Raw genomic sequence first — 19712 nt, forward strand, 5'->3', positions numbered from 1 at the left:
TTCAACAATTGGGACATTTAAACAGCGTGCGTCCCTCCTATAGACAAGGGGAGAACGGTTATGGAAAGGGATCCATTTTGTCATTCTGAGCATATGCAATGTGTCTGCCTCAGACATAAAACAAATGTTTGACTTGCACACCAAATAACTTATTTTAGGTTTAAGGAAGTGTGTAGGTCACATTCTTTATTGTAGAGCTATGAAAGTGTATGAAAGTATGTATTTAGATCTGCCTGCTAGAGACAAATTCAACGATTGCTTTGCAATATCTATGGCTTGAAGCAGTCGATCTGGATTAAAAAAAATCTAAGGACCACCCCTTTCAGGTAACGTAGTAGCGTAGTGATCTAAATCGATGTAATGATGCAGCCGACCACCAGAGGGAGGCAAATACAAGTTTACATGGTCCTAGGAAGGTCTGGATTGCTGTCTTCGGACGTATAAAACAGTGGGAAATCAATAAAATAAGTAATGTAAACATATAGATATTTAAGTAGTACCCGATTTCGCGGGGAATGCCAGCTTAAGAGGTTTTTAAGGTCAACGCTGTTACGTGAACTATCGATTTAATACGGTGAAACTATTTTCAGTAGAAACATTGAACATCTATAAATCATAGTGTAAAAGCAGGTGAGCTGGTTCTAATCTTCTTTGACATTTTCTGGTGGAAAATGGAGCGCATCGAGCATAACACGTCAACACTGCCAAGCTAGCAATGAGGAATCGGCCCAGAAGTGGCCCTTTTCCAGCAAACTGGATGTAGTCTATCACAGTGCCATCCGTTTTATCACCAAATTCCCATATACTACCCACCACTGCGACCTGTATGCGCTCATTGGCTGGCCCTCACTACATATCCGTCACCAAACCCAATGGCTCCAGGTCATCTATAAGTCTTTGCTAGGTAAAGCCCCGCCTTATCTCAGCTCACTGGTCACCATAGCAACACCCAACCATAGCACACACTCCAGCAGGTATATTACACTGGTCATCCCCAAAGCCAACACTTCCTTTGGCCGCCTTTCCTCCAAGTTCTCTGCTGCCAATGACTGGAACGAATTGCAAAAATCTCTGAAGCTGGAGTCTTAGATCTCCCTCTCTAACTTTAAGCATCAGCTGTCTGAGCAGCTTACAGATCACTGTACCTGTTCACAGACAATCTGTAAATAGCACACCCGACTACCTCATCCCCATATTATTACTTACCCTCTTGCTCTTTTGCACCCCAGTATCTCCTCTTACACATCATCTGCACATCTATCACTCCAGTATTAATGCTAAATTGTAATTCGTTTCACCTCTAGGGCCTATTTATTGCCTACCTCCCTACTCTTCTACATTTGCACACACTGTACAACGATTTTTCTATTTTGTGTTATTGACTGTACGTTTGTTTATGTGTAACTGTGTTGTTTTTGTCGCACTGCTTTGCTTTATCTTGGCCAGGTCGCAGTTGTAAATGAGAACTTGTTCTCAACTGGCCTACCTGGTTAAATAAAGGTGAAATATATCTTTTTTTAAATTCCGGGGGGCCGGAACTGATTGAATCGGCCCAGAATCGGGTGTCGGCCTCAGCCCGGAATCAAAATTAATGACTGCCCAGAATCGGCCCATGTACATCGGGCTGTTTCCGTCTACCGGAATTCAGCCAAATTTGCCGGCATCTTACCAGAATCCCCCCAGAAGCGGCCCGATGCAAATTTAAGCAAATGTATACAAAATTACCCAATTTAGTAATTTTAAATATTATTATACATATAAATTATACCCATCCACAAAAAAAACATTTAGTCTCGGAGGAAACACCATTCACCTAGTGACTGTGTTAGCGTGCATGAGCCTAGCTCGCCACAGGAGTCACTACAGCGCGATGGGACAAGGACATCCCGGCCGGCCAAACCCTCCCCTAACTCTGACGACGCTGGGCCAATTGTGCGTCGCCTCATGGGTCTCCCGGTCGCGGCCGGCATGGGTCTCGAAATAGCATTTGTAGAAACGCAGTTTGCCCTGCGACGCAGTGTCTTAGACCGCTGTGCCACTCTGGAAGTTCCATCCACAAAGTTTTTAATGTTTATCAATTGCCTTGCACAAAGTATCAAAATACTAAAATACTACACAGGACTCCTAAAGAATTTAATTTAAATGTTAATTGTATTTTTTGACCACAGAAACAATGAGAAAATATGGAAAAATAAATACATGTTAATTATATAAAGCAGCCCGTGTAATCATCTGCCAGAGAGTAGCCCAATTGGCCCGAGCCCCAAGTAATACCTTTGGGCCAGATAACCCTCACCAGAATCGGCCCGAGCCCCAAGTAATACCTTTGGGCCAGATAACCCTCACCAGAATCGGCCCGAGACCCAAATAATATATACAGTTGAAGTCGGAAGTTTACATACACTTAGGTTTGAGTCATTCAAATTTGTTTTTCAACCACTCCACAAATTTCTTGTTAACAAACTAGTTTTGGCAAGTCGGTTAGGACATCTACTTTGTGCATGACAAGTAATTTTTCCAACAATTGTTTACAGATTATTTCTGATTATTTTATTTATAATTCACTGTATCACAATTCCAGTGGGTCAGAAGTTTACATACACTAAGTTGACTGTGCCTTTAAACAGCTTGGAAAATTCCATAAAATTATGTCATGGCTTTAGAAGCTTCTGATAGGCTAATTGACATCATTTGAGTCAATTGGAGGTGTACCTGTGAATGTATTTCAAGGCCTACCTTCAAAATCAGTGCCTCTTTGCTTGACATCATTGGAAAATCAAAATAAATCAGCCAAGACCTCAGAATAAAAATTGTAGACCTCCACAAGTCTGGTTCATCCTTGGGAGCAATTTCCAAACGCCTGAAGGTACCGCGCTCATCTGTACAAACAATAGTACGCAGTAACAACACCATGGAACCACACAGCCGTCATACCGCTCAGGAAGGAGACGCGTTCTGTCTCCTAGAGATGAACGTACTTTGATGCTAAAAGTGCAAATCAATCCCAGAACAACAGCAAAGGACCTTGTGAAGATGCTGGAGGAAACAGGTACAAAAGTATCTATATCCACAGTCAAACGAGTCCTATATCGACATAACCTGAAAGGCCGCTCAGCAAAGAAGAAGCCACTGTTCCAAAACTGCCCTAAAAAAGCCAGACTACGGTTTGCAGCTGCACATGGGGACAAAGATCGTACTTTTTGGAAAAATGTCTTATGGTCTGATGAAACAAAAATAGAACTGTTTTTGCGATAATGACCATCGTTATGTTTGGAGGAAAAAATCCCAACCATGAAGCACGGGGGTGGCAGCATCATGTTGTGGGGGTGCTTTGCTGCAGGAGGGACTGGTGCACTTCACAAAATAGATGGCATCATGAGAGAGTAAAATTATGTGGATATTTTGAAGCAACATCTCAAGACATCAGTCAGCAAGTTAAAGCTTGGTCGCAAAAGGGTCTTCCAAATGGACAATGACCCCAAGCATACTTCCAAAGTTGTGGCAAAATGGCTTAAGGACAACAAAGTCAAGGTATTGGAGTGGCCATCACAAGGCCCTGACCTCTATCCTATAGAACATTTTGGGGCAGAACTGAAAAAGAATGTACGAGCAAGGAGGCCTACAAACCTGACTTAGATACACCAGCTCTGTCAGGAGGAATGGGCCAAAATTCACCCAACTCATTCTGGGAAGCTTGTGGAAGGCTACCCGAAATGTTTGACCCAAGTTAAACAATTTAAACGCAATGCTACCAAATACTAATTGAGTGGATGTAAAACTTCTGACCCACTGGGAATGTAATAAAATAAATAAAAGCTGAAATAAAATTATTATTATTATTCTCACATTGTTAAAATAAAGTGGTGATCCTAACTGACCTAAGACAGGGAATTTTTACTCTGATTAAATGTCAGGAATTGTGAAAAACTGTTTAAATGTATTTGGCTAAGGTGTATGTAAACTTCCGACTTCAACTGTACATTTGGGTTAAGATAACTCTCACCGGAATCGGCCTGAGCTCAATCCCCGCATCCTAGCCATAAGTAATACTGCCGAAGGCAGCCCAGACTTGAGCCACATGACGTCGGCCGAGTATCACTCTCAGCCTGAATCGGCCCAGATCCACTGTGCTAGCTGGGGGATTTATTGTTGATTTAAGATTAAATCATCAACCATGTTTATTTGGCACTTAGTATAGTATTTTTTTATTTAAATTTAACCTCTTGATGGGAAAACATATATATATTTTTTTTTAATGAAGGTGTGCTCTTTATGACAACGTTAAAATTAGGTGAAATATACAGTACCAGTCAAAAGTTTGGACACCTACTCATTCAAGGGTTGTTCTTTATTTTTACTATTTTGTCTACATTGTAGAATAATAGTGAAGACATCAAAACTATGAAATAACACATATGGAATCATGTAGTAACCGAAAAAAGTGTTATCTAAATATATTTTATATTTGAGTTTCTTCAAAGTAGCCATACTTTGCTTGGACAGCTTTGCACACTCTTGGCATTCTCTCAACCAGCTTCATGAGGCAGTCACCTGGAATGCATTTCAATTAAGATGTGTGCCTTGTTAAAAGTTAATTTGTGGAATTTCTTTCCACGCTTGCTTCATTCATTCTTGCCCAGCGACATTTCAAGAGAACTCATCTCTTCCCCAGATGGCAATGGAATAAAGAGGGCACATTTTAGGGGCCTCCCGGGTGGCGCAGTGGTCTAAGGTAGCTGTGCCACCAGAGACTCTGGGTTCGAGCCCAGGCTCTGTCGCAGCCGTCCGCGACCGGGAGGTCCATGGGGCGACGCACAATTGGCCTTGCGTTGTCCAGGATAGGGAGGGTTTGGCCAGTAGGGATATCCTTGTCTCATCGCGCACTAGCGACTCCTGTGGCAGGGTGGGCGCAGTGCACGCTGACCAGGTCGCTAGGTGTATGGTGTTTCCTCCGACACATTGGTGCGGCTGGCTTCCGGGTTGGATGCGCGCTGTGTTAAGAAGCAGTGCGGCTTGGTTTGGTTGTGTTTCGGAGGACGCATGGCTCTCGACCTTCGTCTCTCCCGAGCCCGTACAGGAGTTGTAGCGATGAAACAAGAGAGTAACTACTAATAATTGGATACCACGAAATTGGGTAAAAAAGAAAAGAAAAGAGGGCACATTTTAACAGCAGCCACTCATTAAATACAAATTACCTTTAAGTCTTAACAGTTGCTTCTCATGTTAAATATCAAACGTTGCCTCCATACTGGCATTCTTCCATATAAACAAATAAAACCAAAAGCAACTGGGGAAATAGAAATAGCCTCATTTAGTTAGTTGTCTTTCCATCAACAAGTGTTAACAGTTTGCATTATGCAGCCATAAACCTCAGTTGCGATGTCTGTTTTTATTAATTAGACCTGTATGTCTAAGCGTAGGTGAGTATGTCCTTGTAAATTCAATGTGACTGTGTGTATCATCAAGCCCTTGGTATGGTAAGGAGTAAGCTAAACTGGGCGGAATAATGAGGCGGCCCGGCTGATGGGCAGACTGTGATGAGGAAAAACTGCTGAGAGAATGTAAACCAGCCTAAATGTGTAGGATTAGAGGGATTACGCTATGTACACGCAGCACATGCAGGAACAAAAATAAGCACACATGCTTCATTCTCCAATATATATATATTTTTAATTGAACTGACAGGAAATTAGACCATTTAACAAGAGAATGTAAAACATTCCCTGTCTGACAAAGGGGGCCAGGACAGGAACGTGTAAAAGAGGGACGGAGGGGGGACAAAGAGATGCATGCTGGGATGTCAAGATTCTTCCTGTAGAAGCCTCGTAATGCCACCTGTGGAATAGAAAGGGCAGAGCAGTTAGAAGGATACGACGTGAATAGGCTGTGTTTGATCACTAAACACCTAATTCATTGCTTGTTTTTACAAGAAAGTTATGGTAATTAGGCCTATCTATATTTCAATGTTTATTAACCCTTCTCCTACAACGTCCGTGGCCCTGCGGAAATCTAGAGATGTTTTTTTGCATGGGCTGCATCTCAATCCACCACATCCGCCGATATCACCCTTCCGCATCTGCGGCAAAAGGTGGCAGTGCTCGAGTGGTCAGAACATGAGACCTCCCAAAAACCGGTCTTCTCACGAAAAAGTCTAAAGTATCCAAATGGTTTGGCCTACAAACTATTATGAGAATTCCCACGAACACGATGGTATTCGCCATTTTGCTCTAAGACCCCCACAAGCGTCACTGGACTCTTCTGAAGTCGGTTCAGCCAATCTGCCAACTTCTGTCTGTAGTGTCTGAACAGTTTGGGTTACACACTAATCTCTCACGAACACGTACATATCAGTTATTTTGTTCTAGGACGCCCACAAACCCCACAAGACTTGACTGAAGGTCCCCTGTACCAGTTTTAAAAAAAATGAATGTAAGTATATATGGAGATATTTAAGGCATTAAACTAAGAGGTTAAATAAATATATATATAAATAAAAATAAATACAAATAGCTTCCTGATCTTTGTTATATCTCAGATATAGGACAGACACTTCAGAACTATTTATTTTGTTTTATTTGGGGCAATCTGTTCTTCCATGTAGTGAATCTGTTATGCAATGTGTTTCTATTGGCTAATAGCAGTAATGCCAAATTCAATGTGTAATCAAAAAAAATGTTTATACTGAACAAAAATATAAAACGCAACATGTAAAGTGTTGGTCCCATACGCTGAAATAAAAGATTCCAGAAATGTTCCATACGCACAAAAATCGTATTGCTCTCAACTTTTGTGCACAAATTTGTTTACATCCCTGTTAATGAGCATTTCTACTTTGCCAAGATAACCCTGATTCAACAGCATGATCATTACACAGGTGCACCTTGTGCTGGGGGACAATAAAAAGGCCACTTTAAAATGTACAGTTTTGTCACACAATATAATGTCACAGGAACTTAAAACTCCCTGCCTCCAGAACACCTACATCACAGGAATGCCAAAAAGATCAGCAAGGACAACAACCACCTGCCTGTTCACCCCACTATCATCCAGAAGGCGAGATCAGTACAGGTGCATCAAAGCTGGGACCGAGAGACTGAAAAACAGTTTCTATCTCAAGGCCATCAGACTGTTAAATAGCCTATCACTAACACAGAGAGGCTGCTGCCTACATACACAGACTTCAAATCATTGGTCACTAATAAATGGAACACTAGTCACTTTAATAATGTCACTTTAATAATGTTTACATATCTCGCATTACTCATCTCATATGTATATACTGTATTCTATTCTACTGTATCTTAGTCTATGCCGCTCAGACATTGCTTGTCCATATATTTATATATTCTTAATTCCATTCCTTTACTTAGATTTGTGTGTAATGGGTATATGTTGTGAAATCGCGCGATATTAGTTGTTAGATATTGCCGCACTGTCGGAACTAGAAGCACAAGCATTTCGCTACACCTGCAATAACACCTGCTAAACACGTGTATGTGACCAATAAAATTTGATTTGATTTTGATGGAGTCTGTTGCCAGAGAATTGATGTTCATTACTCTACCATAAGCCAACGCCGTTTTAGAGAATTTGGCAGCACGTCCAACCGGCCTCACAACCGAAGACCACGTGTATGGCGTCGTGTGGGCAAGTGGTTTGCTGATGTCAACTTTGTGAACAGAGTACCCCATGGCGGTGGGGTTATGGTATGGGCAGGCATAAGCTACGGACAACGAAAACAATCGCATTTTATTGATGGAAATTTGAATGCACAGAGATACCGTGATGAGATCCTGAGGCCCATTCATCCGCCACCATCAGCTCATGTTTCAGCATAATAATCAAATAAAATGTTATGCGCCAAATACAACCTTAGTGAAATTTGAAAGTATTTACTAAAATAAACTGAATACAGGGGGTACTGGTACAGAGTCAATGTTAGTCGAAGTAACTGAGGTAATATGTACATGCAGGCAGAGGTAAAGTGACTATGCATGGATAATAAATAGAGTAGCAGCAGCGTAAAAATGGGGGTACAATGCAAATAGTCTGAGTAGCCATTTGATTAGCTGTTCAGGAGTCTTATGGCTTGGGGGTAGAAGCTGTTTAGAAGCCTCTTGGACCTGGACTTGGCACTCCGGTATCGCTTGCCGTGCGATAGAGAGAACAGTCTCTGACTAGGGTGGCTGGAGTCTTTGACCATTTTTTGGGCCTTCGTCTGACACCGCCTGGTAAAGAGGTACTGTATGGCAGGAAGCTTGGTCCCAGTGATGTACTGGGCCGTGCGCACTACCCTCTGTAGTGCCTTGCGGTCGAAGGCCGAGCAGTTGTAGAACCAGTAAGGATGCTCTCGATGGTGCGGCTGTAGAACCTTTTGAGTATCAGTGGACCCATGCCAAATCTTTTCAGTCTCCTGAGGGGGAATATGTGTTGTCGTGCCCTCTTCACGACTGTCTTGGGGTATTTGGACCATGATAGTTTGTTGGTGATGTGGACACCAAGGAACTTGAAGCTCTCAACCTGCTCCACTACAGCCCAGTCGATGAGAATGGGGGCGTGCTCGGTCTTCCTTTTCCTGTAGTCCCCAATCATCTCCTTTGTCTTGATCACATTGAGGGAGAGGTTGTTATCCTGGCACCACACTGCCAGGTCTCTGACCTCCTCCCTATAGAATGCCTCATCCTTGTTGGTGATCAGGCCTACCACTGTTGTGTCGTCTGCGAACTTAATGCACGGCCCCATGTCGCAAGGATCTGTAAACAATTACTGGAAGCGGAAAATGTCTCAGTTCTTCCATGGCCTGCATACTCACCAGACATGTCACCCATTGAGCATGTTTGGGATGCTCTGGATTGACGTGTATGACAGCGCGCTCCAGTTCCCGCCAATATCCAGCGACTTCGCACAGCCATTGAAGAGGAGTGGGACAGGCCACAACTAACAGCATGATCAACTGTGCAAAAGGAAATGTGTGTCGCGCTGCATGAGCCAAATGACGGTCACACCAGATACTAACTGGTTTTCTGATCTATGCCCTTACCTTTTTTTTAAGGTATCTGTGATCAACATTAGAGGTCGACCGATTATGATTTTTCAACGCCGATACCGCTACCAATTATTGGAGGACCAAAAAGCCGATACCGATTAATTGGCCAATTTTTTTAAATGTATTTGTTATAATGACAAGTACAACAATACTGAATGAACACTTATTTTAACTTAATATAATACATCAATAATATCAATTTAGCCTCAAATAAATAATGAAACACGTTCAATTTGGTTTAAATAATGCAAAAACAAAGGTTGGAGAAGAAAGTAAAAGTGCAATATGTGCCAGGTAAAAAAGCTAGAATTTAAGTTCCTTGCTCAGAACATAAGAACATATGAAAGCTGGTGGTTCAATATTCCCAGTAAAGTTAAGAAGTATTAGGTTGTAGTTATTATAAGAATTACGACGCGTCAACTATTTCTTTCTATACCATTTGTATTTCATATACCTTTGACTATTGTATGTTCTAATAGGCACTTTAGTATTGCCAATGTAACAGTATAGCTTCCGTCCCTCTCCTCGCCCCTACCTGGGCTCAAACCAGGAACACATCGACAACAGCCACCCTCGAAGCATCGTTACCCATCGCTCCACAAAAGCCGCGGCCCTTGCAGAGCAAGGGGAACAACTACTTCAAGGTCTCAGAGCGAGTGACGTCACCGATTGAAACGCTATTAGCGCGCACCCCGCTAACTAGTTAGCATTATCACATCGGTTACACCAGCCTAATCTCGGGAGTTGATAGGCTTGAAGTCATAAACAGCTCAATGCTTGAAGCACAGCGAAGAGCTGCTGGAAAACGCACGAAAGTGCTGTTTGAACGAATGCTTACGAGCCTGCTGCTGCCTGCCACCGCTTAGTCAGACTGCTCTATTAAATATAAAATCATAGACTTAATTATAACATAATAACACACAGAAATACGAGCCTTAGGTCATTAATATGGTAAAATCCGGAAACTATAATTTCGAAAACAAAATGTTTATTCTTTCAGTGAAATACAGAACCGTTCCGTATTTTATCTAACAGGTGGCATCCATAAGTCTAAATATTCCTGTTACATTGCACAACCTTCAATGTTATGTCATAATTACATAAAATTCTGGCAAATTAGTTCGCAACGAGCCAGGTGGCCCAAACTGTTGCATATACCCTGACTCTGCGTGCAATGAACGCAAGAGAAGTGACACAATTTCACCTGGTTAATATTGCCTGCTAACCTGGATTTCTTTTGATTTTAAGATAGGCATTGATTTTTATTGTTAGGTACAGTCGTGCAACGATTGTGCTTTCTTCGCAAATGCGCTTTTGTTAAATCATCCCCCGTTTGGCGAAGTTGGCTGTCTTTGTTAGGAAGAAATAGTCTTCACAGTTCGCAACGAGCCAGGCGGCCCAAACTACTGCATATACCCTGACTCTGTTGCACATCAACACAAGTGACACAATTTCCCTAGTTAAAATAAATTAATGTTAGCAGGCAATATTAACTAAATATGCAGGTTTAAAAATATATACTTGTGTATTGATTTTAAGAAAGGCATTGATGTTTATGGTTAGGTACACATTGGTGCAACGACAGTGCTTTTTTCACAAATGCGCTTGTTAAATCACCCGTTTGGCAAAGTAGGCTGTGATTCACTGATAAATTAACAGGCACCGCATCGATTATATGCAACGCAGGACAAGCTAGATAAACTAGTAATATCATCAACCATGTGTAGTTAACTAGTGATTATGTTAAGATTGATTGTTTTTAATAAGATAAGTTTAATGCTAGCTAGCACCTTACCGTGGCTCCTTGCTGCACTCGCATAACAGGTAGTCAGCCTGCCACGCAGTCTGCTCGTGGAGTGCAATGTAATCGGCCATGATTGGTGTCCAAAAATGCAGATTACCAATTGTTATGAAAACGATTAATMGGTCGACCTCTAATCAACATATGCATATCTGTATTCCCAGTCAAGTGAAATCCATAGATTAGGGCCTAATGAATTTATTTCAATTGACTGATTTCCTTATATGAACTGTAACGCAGTAAAATCTTTGAAATTGTTGCATGTTGCGTTTATATTTTGTTCAGATTTGTTTTCTTTTTTAAATGATGCTTTTCAATATGATAATTTAAAGATTTTCATGAAGACAATTCATTAAGATAACCACAGTGGTGTGTATTTCAAATCCTCTTACATGCAGAGCAGGAGCATTTCTAATCCCAAAAGGCATGACACTATCTAAATCCCCTAATAGTTTTTTATTTATATTTTTTTTTACATGTTGTACAAGCCTTCATGGGAAGTAATTGGGACCAATACAAACATAAGTGTGCTGAGCCAAAACGGACAAAACAATCTATCTCGGCTCACTCTTTACTGTGCAATTACTGCCATTACAGATGGAGGGTTTGCCCTCAGGGGAAATGGCAGTATTGTTTACATTCCATATGCACCGATGGGTGCGAGCCAGTTTAGTTAGGCATGGGAACAAAAACCCAAAGACCTGCACTGTACCATTTACCTCTCTCTGCTATCTCTGTACCAGCGATGGGGCAGAGCCACTCTGTCTGAGACTGCCTCACTGCTCTGTATAGCAAATTACAAGGTAATATTAAATATTCAGGCAGCTTGATCCTGAAAGTTTGAGTTCTTACACAAAGGGGAACAAATAGTCACTGTATGTAACCCTAGGCTACAGATCCAATGGGGTTGCGGTTCTAAAATATTTTAGCAATGTGACCCATCTACAGCTTTTGGTCAACAACACCGGTATCTAACCAGCACCCACTCTTTCAGAGAGAACCCATTATGAATGACCTGCGAACCATCAATGGATCCAGATCCATCATTTGGTAAAACAGATACATACCTTTTACGTTCACTCATCGATGTACTCAAAGGACTCCGGGGCCTCTGGCTCCTGTTCCTCCTCCTCGATCTTTGGGCCGTGGGCGGAGACGGGCTCCACCAGCTCCTCATCTTCCTCGCTGGTGTCTTTCATGATGATGATGCCACCAGTGTGCAGCTGAAGACAGACAGGGGACATGGACCAATGGCATGAGCGACTGTAGGCTGTTTGACCAATGACGAGTGTCTTTTTGATCTCAAGGGCGGTGTCGTGCTGTGTTAACACCCAACACCTTGTCTGCCTCCCCGACTGATCAGTACACCCCATCAAACATCACCCACCTGCCCCACAATAATCTCAACTCAAGAGAACACACTGCACCTCATACTGTTTAAATCTCACCCACTCTCAACACTGACTAGCAGGCTTATGCAATAATTGGACACATTTGACAAGGTTTCACAGAAGGCTCATGTCTACGTAAATCTCTGAAGCCGAGAAGTGAGAGAGGATCTTTCAAAACAATCCACAGACGAGGTGATGGATAACAGTGAAGAGATTTATCGTGAGTGCAAGAAAGAACAGGTATTTTTTCAGTCTCTCGGTCTGCCTGTGAGGATTTTGAGGGGATGGTTGCCTCAGTAATACTCCGTTATCAAATTGCCATCGCAGTGGTTGTACTGTACATCAAGCAGCTTTGTTATCACTGTACATCAGTGTTATAGATATGGTTGTTTAAGATATGATGCGTTTCAGGTCCACACTAAAGCGTCTGGCATGGTGAGCACTGCACAGGCTTGATTCTAACTCCTACATTATCACTGGGCAGCTAAGCTAACACTAAACTACTTACAGACCACACTACAAGGTCTTTGAAACAGTGCTCTGATTGCCTTCTATGGAAGAGGTGAAATTAAATAGTCATGATATGGAGGGACATTCTGTGGGAGGCACACCCTGACCCTGCAACAATAGATTTAGAAACAATACTCCCAAGTGGCACAATGGTCTAAGGCACTGCATCGAAGTGCAAGAGGCGTCACTACAGTACCTGGTTCGAATCCAGGCTGCATCACATCTGGCCGTGATTGGGAGTCCCGTAGGGCGGTGCACAATTGGCCCAGCGTCGTCCGGGTTTGGCCGGGGTAGGCCGTCATTGTAAATAAGAATTTGTTTTTAACTGACTTGCCTAGTTAAATAAAGGTTTAAATTAAAAAAAATACCTCTCAAGGTTGGATACAAAAAACAAAATGTGTAATGTTTTAGAAGATCGACGAGAGCAAAGAGGCACCTGTGTCACATGATATGACCCATAATGATTGGTCTTTGCTCGACTTGTGTTGATTTTACACGTAACCAGACGATGCTCCTCTTTATAGGAGTGGGATTACAATAAATGTGCGGGTGACTGCATAATGCATATATCTCATTTTATTTACTGTGGAAACCTGTCAACAATTTGCGCGGGGCCAGTGGTTTAATGCCGGCAAAGTTAAGACTCAGTGGGTGATGATAGGGGTCAGATATACGGTCCAAAACCAAACAACCAGGGGTTATAATCTCAGACTAAATAGAAATAAAAGATGGCTGATAAAAGACAGCTTCATTGCTTGACCCAGAAACACACAAAAAAAAAATCACAAACACACACCAACAGTACGTACCGGTTTGAAGGGCTGGTAGCGGCACGTCTCGGGCATGTTGAGCACTTTGAGCTGGGCGGGCATCACTCTGGCTGGGTTTTCCATCAGCTGGAAGTTGGGCTCGGGCTCCTTCTTCTTCTCTTTCTCTTTCTCCTCATCTTTCTTCTCCTTCTCAGCCTCCTGTACCTCCTGAGAGTCCAACAAACACAAACAATGCTAAGCGTTTTCCCCCCTCTTCCTGAGGAAAACCCATGACTCAGTGACTACAAAATGCATTGGATGATACAATAGATGTCAATGGCAATAAGCGTCACCCCGAAATAAAGTGGGCTTTTCATGTCACACGTTTCCCGACAACTGAAAAGTTTCAACTCTGGAAGATGTGTTGATTTGGAGATGGGTGATACACCTTATCCGTTGTTGCACTTGGTGGCCAGTGATTTGTTAGGCTATTTGCAGCGCCCCGCACAAGACAATCTCAGACAGTCGGGTCTGAGTTATTGAATGGTACAAGGTCCTGTGGGGGGAGCAGCATGAAAATTAAGTTCATTTCACAAGCTTCTTTGGCCTGCCTTTTTTAGTGGGTGACTTTCCGTTTCTCTGAAATGGACACACTTTCTTTTGGTCAAGTTAGTGTGGGAGAGGTGGAAAAACTATTGTTGTTATCCATCAATAATGATAAGCCACCAGGTATAGACAACCTTGATGGGAAACTATTAAGAATGGCAGCTGTATTGCTACCCCTATTTGCTATATAATTAACCAAAATCTAAAGGAGTGTGTCCACAGGTGTGGAAGGAAGCTAAAGTAATTCCACTGCTCCAAAAAAACAGCAAAGCACCTGTTGCTGGCTCTAACCGCCACCCTATCAGTTTGCTGCCTGTTCTTAGTAAACTGATGGAGAATTGTGTTTGACCAAACAAATTGTAAGGGCATTCAACTTGTACTGCATTGACTAAGATGACAGATGATTGGTGATTGGTGAAAATAAATGAATAATAAGATGATCGCTGGAGCTGTATTGTTAGATTTCAGCGCAGCCTTTAATAATATTGGCTTTACATCACCTGCCATCACATGGTTGGAGAGTGTTCTTCAATTGAAGTTCTTCTGACATCAGATATGTACAGCACTCTTTATTTTTTTTTTTACAAATGATTTGCCACTGGTCTTACACAAAGCTAGAATGAATCCACACATGGCAGCACCTACAGACAGTGAGCTCACTGAAATTCTAAATAAAGAGTTAGTCAGTATCAGAATAGGTGATTAAGAATAACTTGGTCTTAAATACATATAAAACTAAAAGCATTGTAAACTCAGCAAAAAAAGGAAATGCCCTCACTGTCAAATGCGTTTATTTTCAGCAAACTTAACATGTGTAAATATTTGGATGAACATAAGATTCAACAACAGAGACATAAACTGAACAAGTTCTGAACAAGACTAACAGAAATGGAATAATGTGTCCCTGAACAAAGGGGGGGGGGGGGGGGKSAAAAWMAAAARWAACAGTCAGTATTTGGTGTGGCCACCAGCTGCATTAAGTACTGCAGTGCATCTCCTCCTCATGGACTGCACCAGATTTGCCAGTTCTTGCTGTGAGATGTTACCCCACTCTCCACCAAGGCACCTGCAAGTTCCTGGACATTTCCGGGGGAGAATGGCCCTAGCCTTCACCCTCCGATTCAACAGGTCCCAGACATGCTCAATGGGATTGAGATCCGGGCTCTTCGCTGGCCATGGCAAAATACTGACATTCCTGTCTTGCAGGAAATCACGCACAGAACGAGCAGTATGGCTGGTGGCATTGTCATGCATGGAGGGTCATTTCAGGATGAGCCTGCAGGAAGGGTACCACATGAGGGAGGAGGATGTCATCCCTGTAACGCACAGCGTGGAGATTGCCTGCAATGACAACAAGCTAAGTCCGATGTTGCTGTGACAAACTGCCCCAGACCATGATGGACCCTCCACCTCCAAATCGATCCCGCTCCAGAGTACAGGCCTCAGTGTAACGGTCATTCCTTCGACGATAAACGCTAATCTGACAATCACCCCTGGTGAGACAAAACTGCGACTTATCAGTGTAGAGATTTTTTTGCCAGTCCTGTCTGGTCCAGCGACGGTGGGTGTGTGCCCATAGGCGACGTTGTTGCCGGTGATGTCTGGTGAGGACCTGCCTTACAACAGGCCTACAAGCCCTCAGTCCAGCCTCTCTCAGCCTATTGCGGACAGTCTGAGCACTGGAGGGATTGTGCGTTCCTGATGTAACTCGGGCAGTTGTTGCCATCCTGTACCTGTCCCACAGGTGTGATGTTCAGATGTACCGATCCTGTGCAGGTGTTGTTACACGTGGTCTGCCACTGCGAGGACGATCAGCTGTCCGTCCCGTAGCGCCGTCTTAGGCGTCTCACAGTACGGACATGGCAATTTATTGCCCTGATCACATCTGCAGTCCTCATGTCTCCTTGCACCATGCCTAAGGCACGTTCACGCAGATGAGCAGGGACCCTGCACATCTTCCTTTCTGTGTTTTTCAGAGTCAGTAGAAAGGCCTCTTTAGTGTCCTAAGTTTTCATAACTGTGACCTTAATTGCCTACCGTCTGTAAGCTGTTAGTGTCTTAACAACCGTTCCACAGGTGCATGTTCATTAATTGTTTATGGTTCATTGAAGAAGCATGGGAAACAGTGTTTAAATCCTTTACAATGGAAATCTGTGAAGTTATTTGGATTTTTACGAATTATCTTTGAAAGACAGGGTCCTCAAAAAGGGACGTTTATTTTTTTGCTGAGTTTATTTGGTTCAAAATATTCTCCAAGACCTAAACCTCAACTGGAGTTGTGCATAGGGCTGTTGCGAAGACCGTATTACCCACACACCTGCGGTCACGAGTCATGTAGGCAGTCAAATTCCACGTCACCGCTAATTAGGCTTCTCCAAGCTCTGATGCTGCTGATGGTCATTAGTAGCCTACCAAACTTGCTAACTGTCTGGCACTCTATTGTCCATCTAATCACTCTGACATCAATGCAAATGTAATCGAAAATCTAATCAAACACTTGAGCTCATGTTGCTCAACATTACTATAGGCTATGCAATTGTGCGAGAAAACAGAGTTACGGACTCTATAAAAAAGAGGAGAATTCCAACGGCTTTCTATAGGCTAGGCCTAATATTTATTTCTCAACTTTCCTAATATTAACCACATTGCTTATCTTTACAAAGGGAGTATAGCCTACCTGGCTGGCATGAAAATGAACTATGGGAAAAGCGTCCTCCATTACCTATTTAGGTGCATAGGCATAGATGACATGCATTTTTTCCCACTGCACCTGTTTCGAGATATATGCATGATATGATGTCCATTCTAAATCAAACAAATTTCACACATATTATTAGTATATGTAAAGACAATATTAAATCAAGAATAGTCTGATGGGTGATAATATTAGCCTATCACGTCATGTGAATTATATATTATCACTTGTGAATGACGCCCAGCATAAGGCAAGAAACAAAGCCCATTTCTTATTACTTTTTCAAATCATAGTCGCAAAACCTCATGTAACCTAGCCCATAGGCCTATATATGTTTTGATAAAGTGTCCAAATAACAAAAAATTTAGCACATTTATCAGCTTTACAAGGGGTGTAAGAACCTAACTGGCATACATAAGCAGCGCGTGAGTTTCAAGTTTGGGGAAGATCATTTTCCCCACAAAAATGCAGCTTTATAATAAAAGCATTACATGCATAGTGGAACATTAATGGAACATTCGCGCTTATAGCCTACTGCCATGTGCCATTGCTGCGCTGTAATGTGAAGAAATAGCCTAATAACATTTACAGCTAAACATTCTGATGCTGCACCAGCCACATTGCGTAAAAAAGTTTTTGTTGATTCTAGTAGTAATTATCGCATCCCACAACTGTCCCAGGCTATGTTTGTAAATATTATTTCTAGCACAGAATAGGTCAACTTTTGTACTATGGGGGATAGTTGTTGACATAGGTAGTGCTTTTGCTGTTCGTTAGGCCTACTCATCTTGTTGGCTGACGAAAAGTAAATGGACAGTTTCTTCCAATATCTTAAATATGCACCTCGGAATTGGATAAGGACGCGCGCAGTTGCATCCCCGATTTGTCTGTCTTCACCTGTAGCCTGTGAGAAAGACCCAATCACATGATGGAGAGCCAAGTGAGTGAGAGGTGCTTAGGAGCACACAGCACTCTGGGAGTAGGTCCGGACGCAGCACTCTGGGAGTAGGTCGCGACGGCAGCACTCTGGAGTAGGTCGCGACGCAGCACTCTGGGAGTATCGGGGGTCGCGACGCAGCACTCTGGGAGTAGGTCGGCGACGCAAGCACTCTGGAGTAGGTCGCGACGCAGCACTTCTGGGAGTAGGTCGCGACGCAGCACTCTGGGAGTAGGTCGCGACGCAGCACTCTGGGAGTAGGTCGCGACGCAGCACTCTGGGAGTAGGTCACAACGCAGCACTCTGGGCCAAGTGCACAACGGCCACTGGCCACAAAAGGCATTCTTTTTTTTAGGGTGCATTAAGGCCACACAAAGGGGATGCCATCGTGAAATTCGAGGCATTATCAAGTGCTTGTCAAATTGTGAATGAGAGACTAAGCTCCTGTCTCAGCCTCCAGTATTTATTCTGAAATAGTTTGTGTGTCGGGGGGCTAGGGTCAGTCTGTTAAATCTGGAGTATTTCTCCTGTCTTATCCAGTGTCCTGTGTGAATTTAAGTATGCTTCTCTCTCTCTCTCTTCTCTCGGAAGACCTGAGCCCTAGGACCATGCCTCAGGACTACCTGGCCTGATGACGCCTTGCTGTCCGCAGTGCACCGGGTCATGCTGCTGCTCCAGATTTAACTGTTCTGCCTGCGGCTAAAGAACCCTGACCTGTTTACTGAATGTGCTACCTTGTTTTGGACTCTCTCTCTACCGCACCTGCTGTCTCTAACTCTGAATGATCGGCTTTGAAAACCCAACTGACATTTACTCCTGGAGGTGCTGACCTGTTGCACCCTCTACAACCACTGTGGTTATTATTATCTGATCCTGCTGGTCATCGATGAACATCTTGGCCATGTTCTGTTATAATCTCCACCCGGCGCAGCCAGAAGAGGACTAGCCAACCCTCATAGCCAAGGTGCTTCTACACCTGCAATGCTTGCCGTTTGGGGTTTTAGGCTGGGTTTCTGTACAGCACCTTGAGATATCAGCTGATGTAAGAAGGGCTTTACAAATGAATGTGATATATAGAGCCATGATCGTACAGAACTTCCTTCCGTCTCCAATTACTCAAACAGCAAAATTGCCTTTAAAAAACAGATTAAATATCTAATGGAATGGCAGGGACTGAGAACACACACAAATGCATGCACACACAACATTTTTATGCATTGTTTGAATAATTGTTTTGCTGTATTGTTTGTATATCCTATTTTACATGTGTGTGTTTTGTTACTTGTCATATTTAGCATTTTTGTGGACCCCAGGAAGAGTAGCTGATGCTTCTGCAAAAGATCCAAATAAACAAAAACCTTGTGGCACTTATCAGAACCTGGCCTGTCATTCTATGTATGCCCTCCTGGTATTACCTATCCCTGGCTCTCATCTGTTTCCTGCCCAGGCCTCTACCATGCATGTGTGGAACCGGCTGCTACCAGGAAGCCCTGCACTGTTTGACGCTAGGCTGAAAACTGAACCATAGTGGTGCAGCGACTCGTATCAGCACGCCGGGTTGTCTGTGTGTGTGTTTACTGCAGAACAAACACTCCCATAGTGTTTGTGTGAGAAAACGGTTAAACTAAAACACTGATAAAACATAAGACTACAATACTCCCCCCTTCTCGTTAACCTTGATGACAGCAAGCCCAATCAATCAAAATAAGATGATCCAACTTCGCCTCAGATAGCAAAGCCATTCCTCAATGAGGACATGAAACCAAACCTGCCGATAATGCCCTGCGGTCGACATCCTACTAAAAGCAATACCGGTGCAGAACATTACACGTATCAGTACCGTTCGGTACTGGGACCTCGGTTCGGTCTGCACTGTGAACCCACATTTCTTTCTTTATACAGTACCAGTCAAAAGTTTCAAAAGTTTATTTTTTTTCTTATTTTTTTCTTTCTACATTGTAGAATAATTGTGAAGAC

General features: G+C 42.9%; 1 protein-coding gene across 3 annotated transcripts in view; it reads right to left on the minus strand.

Annotated features, from left to right (window-relative positions):
- Positions 1-5648: 5648 nt before the first annotated feature.
- Positions 5649-19712, minus strand: part of LOC111975550 (26S proteasome non-ATPase regulatory subunit 1) — a 102536-nt gene continuing 88472 nt past the window's right edge. For all 3 annotated transcript variants that reach the window (XM_070447459.1, XM_070447458.1, XM_024003885.2), the window contains 3 exons: positions 13558-13725; positions 11915-12070; positions 5649-5835 (listed from right to left, as the gene is read on the minus strand). In XM_070447459.1, the coding sequence (XP_070303560.1) occupies positions 11924-12070; positions 13558-13725 (315 nt within the window). In that variant the 3' untranslated portion in view covers positions 5649-5835; positions 11915-11923. The remainder of the gene's footprint in view (positions 5836-11914; positions 12071-13557; positions 13726-19712) is intronic.

Source organism: Salvelinus sp. IW2-2015, linkage group LG16 (genome assembly GCF_002910315.2).
Source record: "Salvelinus sp. IW2-2015 linkage group LG16, ASM291031v2, whole genome shotgun sequence".
Lineage (NCBI taxonomy): Eukaryota > Metazoa > Chordata > Actinopteri > Salmoniformes > Salmonidae > Salvelinus > Salvelinus sp. IW2-2015.